Here is an 18,827-nt window from a genome sequence, read left to right on the forward strand (position 1 = left end):
CAGCCTTAATACTCTATTATATTAAAAATATAGCTAATTAACTATATACTATATATAATATAAATTCTATTAGCTTTTAATAAGTATTAAACTTTATTAAATATAAACTTAAACTCTAGTTATATATAACTTAATAAAGAGATTACTAAAGTGTTTTCTATAGTAGCTAAAAAGTTATTAAGTATTAGTTTAACCTAGTATAGAATATTAAAGCTAAGTATAGTATTCTAGATAATAATACTTCTACTTTAATAAGACTAGTATTACTATAAGTATTAGAAATTATATTAAAGTAGTTACTATATTAGAAAGGTACTTAGAGCCTATTAAAGTCTAGTAGAGAGATTAAAAGTAGGTAACTCTAATTACTATACTTAATATAATAGGGTAGTAATTACTTCTTATTTTATCTTTAAAGTAAGAAACTATAATATGTTCTAGTACTCTAATTTAAAGCCTTAATAGTATATTAAAGTTAGTAGTAATAGCTAGACTATAAATAATATTAGAGTAGCTTAGTTAAGGTACTTTATTAAGTAGATTAAGGACTAAAAGGTAGGTAGTTATATACTACTAATACTTAATAGCTATAAAAGCTATAAGTTACTTACTTTTTAAAAGATTTATAGGAAAAATAAGATAATTACTCTATATATACTTTTATACTTATCTTATATTCTATTGCTACTTAATATAGGTTATTTTACTTTATTAAAGTAGGTATATAGTAAGAAAATTAGAGTCTTAGTACTAGACTATATTAGCTAGATTAATAAAAAAGCCTTTATTATAACTTTTAGAAAAGGATTAAATAAAATATTTTTATAAGTAAATATTCTATTAAGCTTTTAAGTAACTAGCTTAGTACCTAATAATCTATTAGTAATACTATTAAAGCTTAATATAAAGTATTATATACTAATACTATTTCTTTTTAAAAAAAGCCTACTAGAACTCTAAGATACTTACTAATACTAATAAAATAAAGGCTAAATTAATATTACTTTTAATTATATTTAAAGGTACTAAGAATTATTACTAACTCTAATAATAAAGATTATTAATTAGCTATAGAAAGGTACTATAATACTACTATATAGGTAGATATTATTAGTAGCTTAAGTACTATAGCTTAAAGTATTAAATAAGGCTACTTCTAAGTATAAATTATATAAAAAAAAGTAAGTTTAAAAAGATAAAAACCTATTAAAGAAAGAGGTAAAAAATTTAATAGCTTAATATAATATTATAGTAAAAATTAAGAAAAAGATTTTTAAAAGTAGAGCCTAAGCTAGTATAGATTAAAAAAGGTAAAAAGTACTATAAGCACTATAGTAAAGTATAATAAGCTATAGTATAATATTATAGTATTAAATAATTATAGTTTATAGGCCTAATAGCTTATTAGAGCATGCTATTTACCTAGCTATACTACATACTATTTACTTATATTAGTTATTTTAAGTAAATAGAGTAGTTAAAGTTTTTTAAAAGCTAGAATCTTATTTATCTAGCTTATAAAGCCTACTAACTAGGCGCTAGAACATCTAATAGATAGTTAAGATAGTGTGCTAAGATATAGCTAGAGGCTAGAATTAGTTAGCTAAGTTATAGCGTTGGTTAGCTCAAGTGTTTTCTCAAGTATACCCTAGCTACCCCGCTAGCGTCGCACGGGCGCTGTGCGTCATCATCAAGGAAATTCCGCAAAGCGAAACTGCATCCTTACTGTCCATCTCTTTTTGGGCTTCTGCAACCGTATAGATCTTGGACCCTGGAGGTCTGACGAATTCTCATGACTGATAACTCTCGGCCAGCGATGACCGCGCTTCCGGCCGAGCGGCCAAGGAAGAGGGTTCGAATGGCTTGTGACAGATGCCGACGCCAAAAGCTGCGGGTACGTCATCTTTGCATATTCCAACACTTACGAGTGCCTACGATTTACCTCTTATTAATGAAAGAGCTGGCTGACTCTCATTAAGTGCGATACTAAACGTCCTTGCGCTCTGTGCGTTCGCTCCGCAGTGCAATGTTTTACGGACGGCTGGGAGGTCTCTTCAGACCGGTACGTTCTCGTGGTTCCAAGTCGTTGGTAGATACTAACAGCGGCTGCAGCCAGCAAGATGGTGAGAAACACTCTTTCCCTAGTTTCGATCTGGATAATGCCTACTCATGGGCTCGAAATGGCGTTGGAAACGCATCCGAGCATATGTTGGGGAACCGGAATCCTACTGTATCACCTGTCGTCAACAGCGACAGTCCTTGTTCAGAAACTGGCCTCCCGGGAGGTCAGAAAATTGCACAAAACGTGTCATCAGCTATAGAGCTGACCCAAGATGTTAGTCTATCCCAGAACATCAGGACACCTTGCCCGCTAGCTGACTCTGGTATCAGATATTACGACAGCTTGACCCCAATCTATCACTGCAGACCGATACCTCAGCATTACCTGGTGGCTCTCGTGGCAACCGAGCGTCGTCCGACCAAGCAGGATGTCAGCTGCCGGTGTGCGACATTATCGGCATCGAGTTGCCTCCGAAGGGTGTAGTTGATGTTCTTGTCGATTCTTATATTGAATCTGTTCACTGGTTCATGTTGTTATTTCACGAGCCATCTTTCAGATGGAGATACAATGCCATACTGTCTACGGGTATGGCATCTTCTGGAGACATACACTTTCTGGTCCAGTTGATGCTTGTTCTGGCCATTGGAGCCAGATATGCAGAGCCAGAAGCAGCACTCTCATGTGCAGGTCTCGGCCTAGACCTACTCGCCTTGCAGGACACGTTACTTCACGGTGTCCGTGCACATCTATTCGACATCATAGACGAAGGCGGTGTCGAATGTGTACAAACTTGCGTCCTCCTGAGCACGTTCTACCTTTACCACGGGAAGCCAAACCTCGCATTTGCTATTCATGGCATGGGTTTCAAATGTGCGGAGGCAATCTGTCTTCATGATGAATCTAGTTGGCATGACGACACTGCTCTAGCTCGAGAGGTCAAGCGCCGCGTTTGGTGGGCGTTATATGTCGTTGACTGGTAGGTGGTCCGAAAACAGCGCTAGAGAGTGGACTAACCTCGTATAGCTTCTACTCCATCATATACGGTCGACCCCGTTGTACTAGAGACGGCGAGTCACGGGTGTCAATGGTAACAAATTTCGATGATACGACTGCTCGTCATCCGACCTACAGATCATTTGAGATGGTAGATGGCATAAATTACCCCATCACGATCTTTTCGTATCAACGATATAAGTTCAATCTTTACAAGATTGCATCCCGCATCATGAAGGAGATGCACTTCCATAGCTCCCCAGGTTTGTTAGTAACAGCGAGGAAAGCAGAAGACTTCAACAGAGAACTCACGACTTGGTACGATAGCCTTCCCCTTGAGCTGCGATATGCAGCCAATGAACCGGAGCCGTGCTCAGGCACTACATTCTCAGAGGGAAAGATCGCCAGGACTTTTGGTCTTCAGGCTCTTACTCTTCAGCTAGCGTACGACAACATCCAGATACTCCTGCACCGTCCGATGTTGCAGTACCCCATTACTATCCACGATAAGACACGCCCTCCTGGAACCTGTCCGCCATCGTCCAATACACTTTCAGCGAACAAAGCGGTTGTTTCTGCTCAAGAAAAGGCTGTCCGAGAGATAGGCAAAGCCCGGTGTTGGGAATCCGCGCTCCGGACGTCGCAGATTCGCGTTTCGACCATGAAAGCTGCTGAGCAAACACACGCTGCGTCTTATGTTGGGATCCACATGTTCACTGCTAGTATGGTACTTAGCATTGTGGCCCTGTCCGAGCCTCTGTCCGTTACAGCGCACGAAGCAAAATCAGCGATCGCCCGTATAGTTAACATTAGCTCAGCCACAAACCGCAAAGCCCTTCTATCGGCACAGGCCGAACAGGTCATGCGTGAACTTATGCGGCTCATTCTTGAGAAAGAAATGGGCTCCATATTCTCAACCGCTGAACGACCAATTGATTCAGACGACAGAAGTGAGAATGATGCGCAAAGGCATCCATCGAGGAGCAGCATTAAACCGCACCTAGCTCAGTCCCATAATTTCGAGCAAGTTGTAAGCGCCAGTCGAAGTGGTGGTACTTATGAGAGTGACATTGCAACAGCACGGCAGAACAACTCTTGGTCCTCAACACATCAGCAGCAAATTGGGGATCAGGAGGCTTTCCTTAGTGAAAGGGTGAATTACAAACAAGCGCTGTCATCTCTGAATGATGGTAAGTCTCATGATCATTGAGCAGTCCGCTATCATCTATTCTTAACACCTGCTAGTAATATCTCAAACGAAGCGTTCGCCCAAAAATGATCGCCACTGGCAGCAAAGTACCATCGAGTCTGCCAACGTCCAGACATTAGGAGCCTTAGGTGGCGGGATGACTAGTGTATGGGAGTCTGACAGCGGAGGCCTGAGTGATGTGGGACAGACCTGGTTGTGGGAGTCCGCATCGCTTCTTACCGACATCAACCATGACTTGGACGTACCTTCTACAGGATATGGCAACGATTTCAGTAGATTGGAATGATGAGTTTCGAGATCCTGCGTAGTCTGACAATGTTGATTCGGTTCTGTGGCTTCTCTTGTATAGTTCCCACCCGACATCCCTATTTGACCACGTCAAGGACCTGGAGCACCCTATTTCTTATTCCGTACGGAACGTCGATCAGGCAAAATATTTCGAAAGCACAGGACTTCAAAGAATGTCAACATGTTGATATTTTGGACAATATGGCCAAAAGCATTGCATCGGCACTATGCCACATCGTTTCTGGCAGCCTTGAAAGCTACTTGAGGCGTGTGAAAATTAATTTCCAAGCATACTGTCGAGCCAAGGCCACAGCCTGTTGGCAAAGTCCTTTTCAAAATCGGTCTGCTCCCCAGCAGTCATGTCCCAACAGTCAAACCCGTGGTCGTGATCTCCGGGAATGCTCCACCATTCATGTTGTACTCCATTATCCTTCAAAGTTTTAACCAACTTCTCACTCTCGGTGTGCGGGATGAACCTGTCGCTCTGGGCATGTGCGACGAAGGTTGGCGGAAAGCTATCGGACACGTTCTTAGGAATTGACCATTTCGCGTCTATCTCCGACTTGGACAACGGTCCGTATACCGAAGACAGGTAGGTTCCTTCCTGTAACATGTGAAAGTATGCCATTGCCCGCCCCCAGTACTCGAAACGGGGAATGTCTAAGCATGTTTCGGATTGGGAGACTACCGGTGCACCGGGCCCGATATACTGCTCCACTTCTTCATAAGAAATCAGACTTTGCCGGCCGGGTGGAGGCTTCGGCCTAGTCGCTGTTGTAAAGGTGGGGTCGGTGGGGTCGCATAGCGGATACAATGCTATAACGGCTCTGGGAGGAGGGCGCAGATATAGACCCGCCGTGAGGGCAAGCTGAGCACCTAAATAGTTCTTAGATCAACGCATGCTCAAGCATGAATTGGCCGCGCATAATAACATACCACAGCTTCCGCCACCAATGATCAATTTGTGTGAATTGACAATACCTGGCCCAAGTTCCTTTGGCAGCACCTCTCGTACCCACTTCGCGCAATCTTCGACATCTTCGTAGATATCCTGCATCTTAGCCTGAGGAGCTAGTCGATAGTCTGCGTTGACCACGATGTAACCTCGCTTGGGTCCAGAGAAAAACATGTGATTGCCAACAGCATTTCGACTCTCAAATACCATGCCACTGTAGTGCATCCAAATGATCACTGGGCATGGTTTAATGACTTGTTCGGGTACGTATACATCGCAATCGATGCGACACGCTGTAGGGTCCACCTTGTACGTGAATGTTCGCTTCGTTGGAAATGAGTTAGTCATCGTACGTAGGTCGAGATGCTAGAGGAGAAATTAACGAGTAAATTGGAAAAATTGACTGATGTGAAGGGAAACGAAGACCGATGCTTAAGTAGTCTGATGATCTGAACGGACCAGTCGGCTGCAACTATTTCTCAGCCAACAGCTAGCTTATGGGTAGCAGTTGTGTTACAAACCAACCTTTAGGCAATTGGATTGACCTAAGGATTAGATCGTCGACTAAGGAACGCTAGAAGCGTGACGCTGTGATGTTCCGCCAGTATGACGTAACCTGGAAGAGCTTAGACCTCCGCGCATTTTATCGTGCCTTTATTGCTAATGTAACACCTATCGCGATATTTATTATAGTATTAGTGTTCTAGCACCTACGCTAACTAAGGAAAGCATTATTAGTAAGTAACCTACGCAAAACCTGCGCTAAATATAAGTATTAATAAACTAAGTATTATTCTTATTATATAATATAGCTACCTACCTTCTAACTATCTACTCTAGTATAAAGTAAGTACTATTACCTAAGCTAATAGCTACTCTATTAAGTAGATTTAAGAAAATCTTAAGATAGTTATTATATTCTTTATATATATCTTTTAAAGAGGCTAGAAACTTTAGAGTACCTAAGAGTAAAGAATACTATTAAGGTTATATATTAAGCAAAGCTTATAAGCACTATTTAATTAGTTTTTAAAGATAAATATTATTAGAGAAACTAAAAAAAAGTTATACTAAGAAGTATAGATATAATCTATCTATCTTAAAGGTAAGAGTAATAATAAGTAGTATAGAGTAGACTATCTAGCTTAAGAGTTAAGTTAAGATCTAATATTATAGATTAATACTTAGGTTAAATATAAACTATAAAGGTTATATTTCTACTTATTATATACTATAAAGAGTATAGTAGCTTACTAAGCTTAATATAAGCTTTTTAAGCTAGGCTTACTAAGCTTAATATAAGCTATATAAGCTCTATATAAAACTTACTTTAGCTAAACTACTAAGTAGTAAGCTTTTTATATAACTTAAAATAAAACTATTCTATATAGAAAAGCTTATATAATATTATACTAAGTATATTAGTACTTATTAAGTATTAGTAGCTAGTTAGTTATAAAAGAAAGATTTTAATAATAGTATATAAGCTCTAGTTAAGAGTAATTCTATATTAATAGATATTTAATAGCTTACTTAGCTACTTAATTAGTAGCTTTAATAGTATAAGTAGCTTAATATTTTATAGTATAGTAATCTACTATTACTAGTAGTACTCTATTATAAATATTTTCTTTTTACTTACTATACTATACTACCTATATAAATATATATTAATATTTACTATACTAAAAGTATAATATAAGTATATAGTAAGTAGGCTAGCTAGGTAATTAGGCTACTTTAATAAGCTATAAAGCCTACTAATTATAATTATATAATACTACTATATTATACTATAATCTATAGTAGATATTATTTATTACTAATATCTACTATATCTTTTTTATATATATATAATTTATATTCTATCTTACTATAGTACTTATAGTACTTCTTACCTCTTTTACTTATACCTATCTAGGCTCTATTTTTATAAATCTTTTTCTTAATTTATACTCTAATATTATATTAAGCTATTAAATTTTTTACCTCTTTCTTTAATAGGTTTTTATCTTTTTAAACTTACTTTTTTTTATATAATTTATACTTAGAAGTAGCCTTATTTAATACTTTAAGCTATAGTACTTAAGCTACTAATAATATCTACCTATATAGTAGTATTATAGTACCTTTCTATAGCTAATTAATAATCTTTATTATTAGAGTTAGTAATAATTCTTAGTACCTTTAAATATAATTAAAAGTAATATTAATTTAGCCTTTATTTTATTAGTATTAGTAAGTATCTTAGAGTTCTAGTAGGCTTTTTTTAAAAAGAAATAGTATTAGTATATAATACTTTATATTAAGCTTTAATAGTATTACTAATAGATTATTAGGTACTAAGCTAGTTACTTAAAAGCTTAATAGAATATTTACTTATAAAAATATTTTATTTAATCCTTTTCTAAAAGTTATAATAAAGGCTTTTTTATTAATCTAGCTAATATAGTCTAGTACTAAGACTCTAATTTTCTTACTATATACCTACTTTAATAAAGTAAAATAACCTATATTAAGTAGCTATAGAATATAAGATAAGTATAAAAGTATATATAGAGTAATTATCTTATTTTTCCTATAAATCTTTTAAAAAGTAAGTAACTTATAGCTTTTATAGCTATTAAGTATTAGTAGTATATAACTACCTACCTTTTAGTCCTTAATCTACTTAATAAAGTACCTTAACTAAGCTACTCTAATATTATTTATAGTCTAGCTATTACTACTAACTCTAATATACTATTAAGGACTTAGGGTCGTACCGCATTTACTGCTCCTTTCGAACCCGCATACCACACCAATTTGGGTCTTGGCCTTGTACCGCTAACACTCGAGACGTTCACAAAAGCACCAGGCTTTCAGTTTACGGTGAAGTATGGTATAATGATGGTTGTGCTCCAGAATAGCTGCTTAACGTTGATTCTCATAATGCGCTCGTACTCTTCTTCGTCCATCTCTGCTGACGGTTGCGCCTTATGAAGCACGCCTGCGTTGTTGACAACGATGTCGAGTTTTCCGAAGGCTGCTAGGACGGCGTCCAGTGCAGCAATCCAGTCATCTTTACTGCTCACATCTCCATAGATGGCAACAGCGGACCCAGGCGGCAATGTTGCGATTATTTCTTTAGCAAGTCCTTCGTTGACATCCATCACGAGCACTTTGGCCCCATCAGCGACAAACTTAGCGACGATACCGGCGCCAAAGCCAGATCCGCCGCCTGTGACAATCGCGATTTTCCCGCTAAGTTTGCCCATGGTCCTGGTGTTGGTGCGAGAATGAGGGCACTTATCTTTTCAAATAGATTAAAGCGCGTCATTCAACTTGAGGCAGTAGAGACGGTAATGGGCCACGTGATGGGTTATCGGATGAGGAACATATTTTGCCACCATACCTCACGTGCCGGCGGCCGATCTTACACAGAAAGGATTATCCGTCGTGCTTTGGACTATCTCTAGGGCACATCATCCACCGACTTGAGCTGATAACATGGAACCCAATCAGGCCAGTGAGAGAAACTACGGTGTTCATGTTGTTGGATCGAGTTGCCACTGACGCAGATCACAGCTCTGTTCGCGGATGCGTGCACGGTCCTTCCGCTGGCTTGTTCGCGAATCGCCCCTTTAATCCAAAGCTGGAACGGAACGGCAGAGGAGAGTGGGGTCGTGCATCGCGCACACGTACAGCGGCGCAACATTCGGTTCCGCCGGATTTTCCCACCTGATGTTCCCACCGGATCTACCCACCGGATCTCCCCACCGGAATGCCCCTACAAGTGGCATGCATCTCGATCGTAATTGTTATTGCTACCCGGTAGCTGGTCAGTGGATCGATCACACATTGCAAGAGTGGGTTGAGCATTGAAATTTCTGAATCCATGTCGACTGTTGGTTGGATCAGGAACTCGCTTTTTACGGGTGCTCGATGGTTACATTTGATTGATAATTCCCCGACTGACCTCGTGTTTTGCTGTCTACGCAATCGTCTTTGACAACTTCGCTATCAGAAGCGAGCGAACATTCATCACTACAACCATGGCAGAGAGACCTATACCCCCTTCCGCTGCGACACAGAAAATTCCCTATCAGGGCGATCCGCTGCCGAACGTTTCTGACGATTTGGTCGTGCCCCATACCCTTCAGCTTACATTCGAGGAGAAGCTCTGGGTTCCCCAGTCAAAGGACGTCTGGTTTCGTCCACTTTTGCTCAATGTCAGCCAGGGATACTTTGTCAACCTGTTGCGTGTACGCAAGAGTGGCATCCTCTCGCGGCATAGGCACGCAGGTCCTGTTCACGCAACTGTGTTAAAAGGGCGATGGCATTATCTTGAGCATGAATGGTGGGCAGAGGAGGGGAGCTACGCCTTTGAGCCCCCAGGCGATATTCACACGTTGGAAGTTCCGGACGGGGTGGACGAGATGGTTACGCTGTTTCATGTGACAGGTGCCTACATCTATGTGGATGAACATGGCAATCCAGAAGGGATTGAGGACGTTTTTAGCAAGCTCCAACTTGCAAAAGCTCATTATACCAAGATTGGACTCGGCGAGAGTTTTGTGAAACAGTTCATACGTTGAGCTATTGAGTAGACAGAAAGTAATGATATATGCCTTATTCTTAGGTACACAGAATGACAAGGACATTACAGAAAATCGAACTATCTGCACTGATTTTCGGCCATGCGCTCATTGTGATTGAGCACGATCAGGAAGTCCCCTGAGACACGCCATCCAGTTGTAACAACCATTCTTGGCGAGTTGAGAGCGCTAGAAGAGTGTTTTTAGACCATCAAGATGAATACATTACCGCGTGCTCGTGGGAGTCGGACATAAAGATTCCAAGCTGGCGTGGAGATGCTGACAAACTTTAGTTGATCTGCTGAGCCTGCAGTGCATAATCAGGGATGCTATCAGAGAATATCAAGCTTAGCAGCTACGTGGCAATACCAAGTGGGCTGCTTAGAAATGTAAGAAGAGGCTCCCCCGTCTGAATTTTAGCTCTGCCCACTAGTCTCTGGGGGATCCATACCGAGAAAGTGACATGTCCTAATCTGGTGTGCGAGTCAGTAAGTGGTCTGCTCGATGGTGACAAATCTACCTACCCTACGCTAATGTTTTGGCAAGTCATTTTTCAAAGATTTACGTCACTGTTGGAACATTCGGAAAGCAGGGGTTTGGCTATAAAGATCCAAACTCCGCTCGTGCAATATTTCACACTTCACTGCCAACTTCAGCTGACGAACTGCCCTTCCACGCTCACTACGCTTTTACACAATTCAAGCTTGCTCGTAGCCAGAGGCGTGATAGTGGACAACACCATGGCTCATACTGACCATACTGACCATACCATTACGGAAAAGATGCTGGGAGAAACACGCCTGATTAACAAAGCTGCGTCTGGTGTAAGTTTCTTCCTTGGGTATTCTTAGGTGTCCTGCTGAAATGCTCAGATCTCGTACTTTACCCCAGAACAAGATCCACCGGCAGGAACTGCCATTGGAATGCAAGATGGTAGCTCAGAAATCCCTAAGCTTTTCACTCCACTTAAGCTTCGAGGGCTCGAGCTACAGAATCGTATAGTGCTTTCACCTCTTTGTCAGTACTCTGCCCAAGACGGTCACCAGACAGCATGGCATCTTGTACACCTTGGCGGTATCATTCAGCGTGGAGCTGGTCTCACGTTTGTGGAGGCTACTGCCGTCCAGCCTGAGGGTCGTATCACACCAGAAGACTGCGGCCTTTGGAAGGACTCCCAGATGGAGCCGCTCCGCAAAGTCGTTGAATTTGCCCACTCGCAGAATCAGAAAATTGGTATCCAGCTTGCACACGCCGGCCGTAAGGCTAGTACCGTGGCTCCGTGGCTAAGCAAGGGCGATGTCGCTGGAAAGGATTTAAACGGTTGGCCTGACAGTGTATACGCACCTTCCGCCATTCCTCTCAACGATCGTCATTGCCAGCCTAGGGAGATGACAAAGGAAGATATCGAGAGCTTCAAGACTGCATTCAAGCTAGCCACTGAGCGAGCTATTAAGATTGGCTTCGACACAATTGAGATTCACAACGCTCATGGATATCTCTTGCACTCTTTCTTGTCGCCCGCCTCCAACAAGCGCACCGACGAGTATGGAGGCTCTTTCCAAAACCGTACTCGCCTGACCCTTGAGATCGTAGAGATTGTTAGGAAGATAATTCCTGAGGATATGCCCCTTGTTCTCCGTATCAGCGCTACCGACTGGCTTGAAGAATCCGGCATCGAGGGCTGGACTCTTGACCAGACCGTCAGGCTCGCTGAGATCCTCGCGTCTAAGGGCGTTGACTTACTTGATGTCTCATCTGGGGGTCTTCACGAGAAGCAACACATTCACAGCGGACCTGGATACCAAGAACCCTTTGCTAAGGCCGTTAAAGATAAAGTTGGCGACAAGATGCTTGTTGGTACTGTGGGCTCAATTACTAATGGCGACCAAGCCAACAGGTACCTTGAAGAAGATCACTTAGACGTCGCATTCGTTGGCCGCATGTTCCAAAAGAATCCGGGAATCGTATGGGCATTCGCTGATGACCTTGGCGTTGAGGGTCGATGGGCAAATCAGATCCGATGGGGGTTCAAAGGCCGCGGAAAAAAGTAAGTCGCTTGCCTAATCTACGTCGCTCATTCACTTTTCTTTGCAATTATCATCAAAAGAGCTTGAGCCAATATCTTTGTATTTGACGAGGGATTGTCGATCTGTCTTGGATTAGAAATCTAATGCTCATTCTAGGGACGAAAATATAAAGCCTAATCAGTTTGCAAATGAGGGTGATTTCATTCTACATCAGGGCAGGTAGATGCAGTTCCCCTTTTAAAAGAGTAAGATCTGCGTTACTCTCTGTCGCATTAGGTCTATAGAGATAGGTCCTACTAGGCTAAGTATTAATTATTTTAAGAGTTAGTACGCCTATTCCTATATATATTCTATTAAGAATAGTTTTCTCTATAGTTTAGTTAGAGGCTATCTATTAAATTAATAGTTTTCTTTTAAACCCTAGCTAATATAAGGTAATAGGGGACGCGTCCCCTATAATTAAAAATAGTTAGTATTAGGATTTTTACTTAATCTAGAAGTAAATTTTAGTAGCCCCCTATATTTCCCTAATACTACTATCCTATTAAGATTATATACCTAGATAGAAAATTACTTTATATAAACTTAAATTATATATAATATAAAGTATTAGCAAGCTAGCTATACTAGCAAGCTAGCTACTTTTCCTTAGCACTATAACTTCTCTATATAATATAATATGCAATAATAATATAAGTAGAAATTAAGGTAATAAGAAGGTAGACTTACTCTTACCCTTTAGGTATATACTAAGAGATAGTTTTAAAGTATATAATATACTACTATAGCCTATAATATATATTATTAATAGCTCTCTAACTAGCTCTATAAAATTATATTTTAATAAGAAGCACTACTAAATAGCTAGAAGCTCTCTATAACTAAAGAGTAAATAATTATATAATATATACTTAAGCTTAACTTATATAGATTTGCTCCTAGGCTCTCTAAAGTAGTAGATATTATAGATAAACTTCTTGCTATATATAGTAGGACACCTATTAGTAAGAACTAGGTAGAGCAATTTGTCTAGTAAATAGAGAAGCTTAAAATAGCCTTTAATTAAGTAAAGAATTATTAGAGAATACTCTAGGAGGAGCTAGAAGTTATTAATACCTAGTTTAAGCTTATATAGGATATAAAAGATAAGTATAAGGTTTAAGATATAGATATCTATAACTTTAATAAGACTAGCTTCTAGATAGGAATTATTAGCTTAATAAAGGTTATTATAGGTTTAGAGAAATATATAAGACTAAACCTTATCTAGCTAGGTAATTAGGAGTAGGTTATAGCTATATAAAGCATCTATACTACTAGGTATACTATCCTACTCTTTATTATCTATAAAGGGTATATATATATCTCTACCTAGTATAAGAAGACTAATATACTATATAACTAGAAGCTCTCTATCTTTAAGAATAGATAGATAAATAATTAGCTTAGCCTAGAGTAGTTAAAGTACTTTAACTAGTATATAAAGGCGTATTAAAAGAGCTTATATAGGCTACTTATTTTAGATAGCTATAAGAGCTACCTTAACTAAGAGTTTAAGAATTACTACTTAGAAAATATAATTCTTACCTTTTATATACCTACTTACTTATTATATATCTTCTAGCTACTTAATATAGTATATTTCTTACTATTAAAACTAAAGTACTCTTAATACATATAAGCCTTAGTATCTAAATATATCTACTATATTAATAAAGAAGGCTTTCTTTTAGCCTTTAAAGATATATTTTTTAATATATTTATATATAAGAACTATAAGAAGGCCTTTAAGGCTTTAAAGCTTATGCCTATTAATATATAGTATATCTTAGATTACCTAGATATTTAGATTTAAATACTACTACTAGCACCCCTACTAGAAATACTATAGTAATTCTAAATACTAAGTAATTTATATAAATTTAGGTTATAGGTAAGGCTTATAAGGTAAGCTATTATATAATTACTAGAAGTAGTAAGAAAGAGGTTTATATAGCTTATAGAAGGTAGTAAGCTTATACTATATAAGAATATTATATTAGTAGCTTATATTTATAAGCTTAAAGAGTAATTAGTAGTACTTACTAAGTATAAAACCTAGAAAAGAAAGTAGATCTAGTATAGTAGTATAGTAAAGTATAGTAAAGTAGTAGCTTCTATAGCTAAAAGTATAGCTATAGCTTATATAGTATTAAAAAGAGTATATATTAGAAGTAATTATAAAAGAGCCTATCTAGGTTAATAGTACTATAGTAACTATAGGAAGACTAAGTATAATATATATATATACTAGGAAGATATAGAAGAAGATTCTATATCTAATAAAAGTATATTATATAACGTAAAGCATCAGCGAGCCGGCCACACCAGCGAGCCGGCCACTTTTCCTTGGCACTGCAACTTCTCCGTACAATACAACATGCAACAACAACACAAGCAGAAATTAACTCAACAAGAAGGTAGACTTACTCTTGCCCTTCAGGCGTACACTAAGGGACAGTTTCAAAGCGTGCGACGCGCTGCTGCAGCCTACAACGTACGTCATCAACGGCTCTCTGACCGGCTCCACAAAATCACATTTCGACAAGAAGCACTACCAAACAGCCAGAAGCTCTCTGTAACTGAAGAGCAAACAATCGTACAATATATACTCGAGCTTGACTCGCGCGGATTTGCCCCTAGGCTCTCTGAGGTGGCAGATATTGCAGATAAACTTCTCGCTGTACGTGGTGGGACACCTGTTGGCAAGAACTGGGCAGAGCGATTCGTCCGGCGAACAGAGAAGCTTAAAATGGCCTTCAATCGAGCAAAGGATCGTCAGAGAATACTCCAGGAGGAGCCAGGAGTTATCAACGCCTGGTTTAAGCTCGTACAGGACACAAAAGACAAGTATGGGGTTCAGGATGCGGACATCCACAACTTTGATGAGACCGGCTTCCAGATGGGAATTATTGGCTCAATGAAGGTTGTTACAGGTTCAGAGAGACGTACAAGACCAAACCTTATCCAGCCAGGTGATCGGGAGTGGGTTACAGCTATACAGAGCATCTGTGCTGCTGGGTATGCTATCCCACCCTTTATTATCTACAAAGGGCGTGTACACATCTCTGCCTGGTATGAGGAGACCAACATACCGTACGACTGGAAGCTCTCTGTCTCTGAGAACGGATGGACAAACAATCAGCTTGGCCTAGAGTGGTTGAAGCACTTTGACCAGCATACAAAGGCGCGTCAAAAGGGCTTGTATAGGCTGCTTATTTTGGACGGCCATGAGAGCCACCTTAACCAAGAGTTTAAGGATTACTGCCTGGAAAACATGATCCTTACCCTTTGTATGCCTGCTCACTCATCACACATCCTCCAGCCACTTGATGTGGTGTGTTTCTCACCGTTGAAACTAAAGTACTCTCAACGCGTACGAGCCTTGGCATCTAAACGCGTCTACCACATTAACAAAGAAGGCTTCCTTCCAGCCTTTAGAGACGCATTTTTCGACGTGTTTACGTACGAGAACTGCAAGAACGCCTTTGAGGCTTCAGGGCTTGTGCCTATTAACGCGCAGCGTGTCTTGGATCGCCTGGATGTTCAGATTCGTACGCCACCACCAGCACCCCTACCAGAAACACCATGGCAATCCCAAACACCAAGCAATTCACATGAATTTGGGTCACAGGCAAGGCTTGTAAGGCAAGCTATTGTACAATCACCAGAAGTAGCAAGAGAGGGGTTTGCACAGCTTGTAAAAGGTGGTGAGCTTATGCTACATGAGAATGTTGTACAAGCAGCTCGCATTCGTGAGCTTGAAGAGCAATTAGCAGTACTTACTAAGCGCAAAACCCGGAAAAGAAAGCAGATCCAGCATGGTGGTACAGTAGAGTATGGTGAAGCAGCAGCTTCTATAGCTGAAAGCGCAGCTGCAGCTCGTACAGTGTTAAAAAGAGCGCGTGTTAGGAGTGGTCATGAAAGAGCCCAACCAGGTCAACGGCACTGTGGCAACTGTGGGAAGACTGGGCACAACGCGCGTACGTGCCAGGAAGATGCAGAAGAAGATTCTGCATCTGATGAAAGTGCGTCGTACGCAGGTTCTGCAAAGGGTAGTGAGTAATTGCTTATCCTGTATGTAGTGTTCGCAGTGCCAAGGAAAAGTGGCCGGCTCGCTGGTGTGGCCGGCTCGCTGATGCTTTACGTTATAGGTTCTATAAAGGGTAGTTAGTAATTACTTATTCTATATATAGTGTTTATAGTACTAAAGAAAAGTAGCTAGCTTGCTAGTATAGCTAGCTTGCTAATACTTTATATTATATATAGGTAGTATAGTAGTTTAGTATTAGTAACTTACTTAGAGTAGTAACTTACTTATAAAATATATTATACTATTAAATTTATTATATATTATATCTAATAATAGTAGGTTTATTAAAGATTTTAGATATAAGTTAAATTACTTTTTTAAATAAGTTTAAGCTTTTAAACTATAGGTTAATATTAAAGCTAGATTAGTTATTATAATAGTATTAAAAAAAAAGTTTAATCTAAATAAATACTTTACTATATATAAGTTATAGCTTATTATAAAAGAAACTTATTAGTCTATAAAGACTTTATCTTTTTAGAATATAAAGTAGAAGTTATACTATATAAGCTAGTTCTCTAGCTTTCTATAATTACTATTATAGAAGTTAGGCTTTATAACTTAAATAATAGAAATATACTTATTTTCTTAGTTATTATTCTTTATTTAAGTATTATTAAACTTATAAAAGTAGCTTAGATTCTTAAGGTTATAGATATTTTAAAAAGTATATAAAATATTAAGGTATACTTTAAGTAAAGCTTATAACGTACCCCACGGGCGAGTCGGACAACGGGCGAGTCGGACACTTTTGCCAAGCCCCCACCAAACACCTTCTCCTACACCAATGTCTTCTCAACAACACTATTTAGACGCGTCAAAAGAAGCGCAGATACAGCTTGCGCTCCAGGCTCTTAAACAAGACGTGACTCTATCTCTGCGACGCGCTGCTGCTATCTACAAGGTCCCTCGAAGCACACTAAGCGACCAGCGCACTGGACGACCTTCACGCGCTGATTCTATGGCCAACTCACGGAAGCTGGACAACAATGAGGAGGAGGTGATTGTTAAACATGTTCTTGAGCTAGATGCGCGAGGGTTTTCCCCTCGGCTCTCAGATGTGGCTACTATGGCCAATTCTTTGCGCGCTGAGCGTAATCTGGGTCCTGTCGGCGTAAACTGGCCCAGTACGTTTGTTAAGCGACACCCAGAACTTAAAGTCAAGTTTAATCGCAAGTACGACTACAAGAGAGCTCTCTGTGAGGATCCTGAGGTTCTGCAGGGCTGGTTTGGCCTGGTAGCCAACACCAAAGCCAAGTATGGCATCCAGGATGAAGACACGTACAACTTCGACGAGACAGGCTTCATGATGGGCCAGATCTCCCCAGGAGCAGTTGTTACAGCTTCAGAACGACGAGGTCGGCCAAAAGCTATCCAGCCAGGCGACCGGGAGTGGGCTACAGCTATAGTAGGCATCAATGCCAAAGGATGGGCCATTCCTGCCTTCCTTATCTTCAAGGCCCACCACCACCTCTCTGCCTGGTACAAGGAGGAAGAACTGCCTCAAGACTGGGTTATCGGAGTCTCTGATAACGGCTGGACTACCAACAAGCTTGGTATGGACTGGATAAACCACTTTAACAGGCATACAAAGGAGCGTACTGTTGGCACCCACCGTTTGCTCATTATTGATGGTCATGAGAGCCACGACTCTCTTGAATTCCAGCAATACTGCAAGGATAACAAGATTATTGCTCTTTGCTTGCCTCCTCACTCATCGCACCTTACACAGCCTCTTGATGTGGCTTGTTTTGCTGCTTTGAAGAAGGCGTATGGGCGCCAAGCCGAAATACTCATGCGCAACCAGATCAACCACATTACAAAGACAGAGTTCCTACCATGCTTTATACGCGCCTACAACGCTGCAATTACTTCTAGCAACATTCAGGGAGGGTTCCGAGGCGCTGGACTGGTCCCGTTTGATCCACAACGGGTTATAAGCAGCCTCGATGTGAAGCTGCGCACGCCATCACCACTACTACCTGTCAACAACGAGCTCTGGCAGTCGCAAACCCCAAGCAACACCCTTGAACTTGGGTCGCAATCAACGCTTGTAAAGACAAGGATTCAGAGGCATATAGATAGCTCGCCTACCTCTATGGTTGAGGCGTTTGAGAAGGTGGCAAAGGGGGCAGCAATAATTGCGCATAAGCTAGTGTTGGCGCAACAGGAGATTACTCAGCTTCAAGCTGCTAATGAGGCAGCCACACGACGAAAATCACACAAAAGAAAGCGGGTTAAGAAAGAAGGTACTCTAGTAGTTAAAGAGGGCCAGCGATTAACAGCTCTAAAAGAGTTTGGGGCGCGTGGTGATGGTAAGAAGGCAAAGAAGCAGGTGCGCGCTGAAGTAGGTGAGCCCTCCCAAAGGCGCTGTGGACGGTGTAATCAGACAGGACATAACGCGCGAACGTGTAAGAAAGAGATAGAAGTAGTTTCTGAATAGTATTACAGACTATACTGCACGTTGCAGCACCAAACTAGGTTGTTTTGTGTTATAATGGGGTGGAGTTTGGTGGGGGCTTGGCAAAAGTGTCCGACTCGCCCGTTGTCCGACTCGCCCGTGGGGTACGTTAAGTACTACTT

General features: G+C 40.2%; 5 protein-coding genes across 5 annotated transcripts; 3 read left to right on the top strand and 2 right to left on the bottom strand.

Annotated features, from left to right (window-relative positions):
• Positions 1-1,792: 1,792 nt before the first annotated feature.
• On the top strand, positions 1,793-4,551 carry C7974DRAFT_378001 (fungal-specific transcription factor domain-containing protein; the record flags this gene model as incomplete). The annotated part of the gene is made up of 6 exons (XM_046140388.1): positions 1,793-1,894; positions 1,980-2,062; positions 2,113-2,335; positions 2,392-3,038; positions 3,086-4,245; positions 4,301-4,551. The coding sequence occupies 6 exons, from the start codon at positions 1,793-1,795 to the stop codon at positions 4,549-4,551; spliced, it is 2,466 nt and encodes an 821-aa protein (XP_045995832.1).
• Positions 4,552-4,725: 174 nt separating this feature from the next.
• C7974DRAFT_222405 (Alpha/Beta hydrolase protein) lies at positions 4,726-6,065 on the bottom strand. The gene is made up of 2 exons (XM_046137194.1): positions 5,490-6,065; positions 4,726-5,429 (listed from the first exon to the last, which is right to left on the bottom strand). Exons 1-2 carry the CDS (start codon positions 5,854-5,856, stop codon positions 4,831-4,833), a joined length of 966 nt encoding a protein of 321 aa, XP_045995833.1. The 5' UTR covers positions 5,857-6,065; the 3' UTR covers positions 4,726-4,830.
• Positions 6,066-8,226: 2,161 nt separating this feature from the next.
• On the bottom strand, positions 8,227-9,190 carry C7974DRAFT_398321 (uncharacterized protein; the record flags this gene model as incomplete). The annotated part of the gene is made up of 2 exons (XM_046142297.1): positions 9,076-9,190; positions 8,227-9,016 (listed from the first exon to the last, which is right to left on the bottom strand). A coding segment is annotated over exon 2 (391 nt), but the record flags the coding sequence as incomplete, so codon positions are not given.
• On the top strand, positions 9,191-10,147 carry C7974DRAFT_398322 (RmlC-like cupin domain-containing protein). Its single transcript, XM_046142298.1, has one exon. The coding sequence runs from the start codon at positions 9,543-9,545 to the stop codon at positions 10,083-10,085; it is 543 nt and encodes a 180-aa protein (XP_045995835.1). The 5' UTR covers positions 9,191-9,542; the 3' UTR covers positions 10,086-10,147.
• A 581-nt stretch (positions 10,148-10,728) lies between these two features.
• Positions 10,729-12,541, top strand: C7974DRAFT_398323 (uncharacterized protein). The gene is made up of 2 exons (XM_046142299.1): positions 10,729-10,909; positions 10,958-12,541. The coding sequence occupies exons 1-2, from the start codon at positions 10,826-10,828 to the stop codon at positions 12,134-12,136; spliced, it is 1,263 nt and encodes a 420-aa protein (XP_045995836.1). The 5' UTR covers positions 10,729-10,825; the 3' UTR covers positions 12,137-12,541.
• The last annotated feature ends 6,286 nt before the right edge of the window (positions 12,542-18,827 follow it).

Source organism: Boeremia exigua, assembly GCF_020726555.1.
Source record: "Boeremia exigua strain MPI-SDFR-AT-0100 chromosome Unknown C7974scaffold_8, whole genome shotgun sequence".
NCBI lineage: Eukaryota > Fungi > Ascomycota > Dothideomycetes > Pleosporales > Didymellaceae > Boeremia > Boeremia exigua.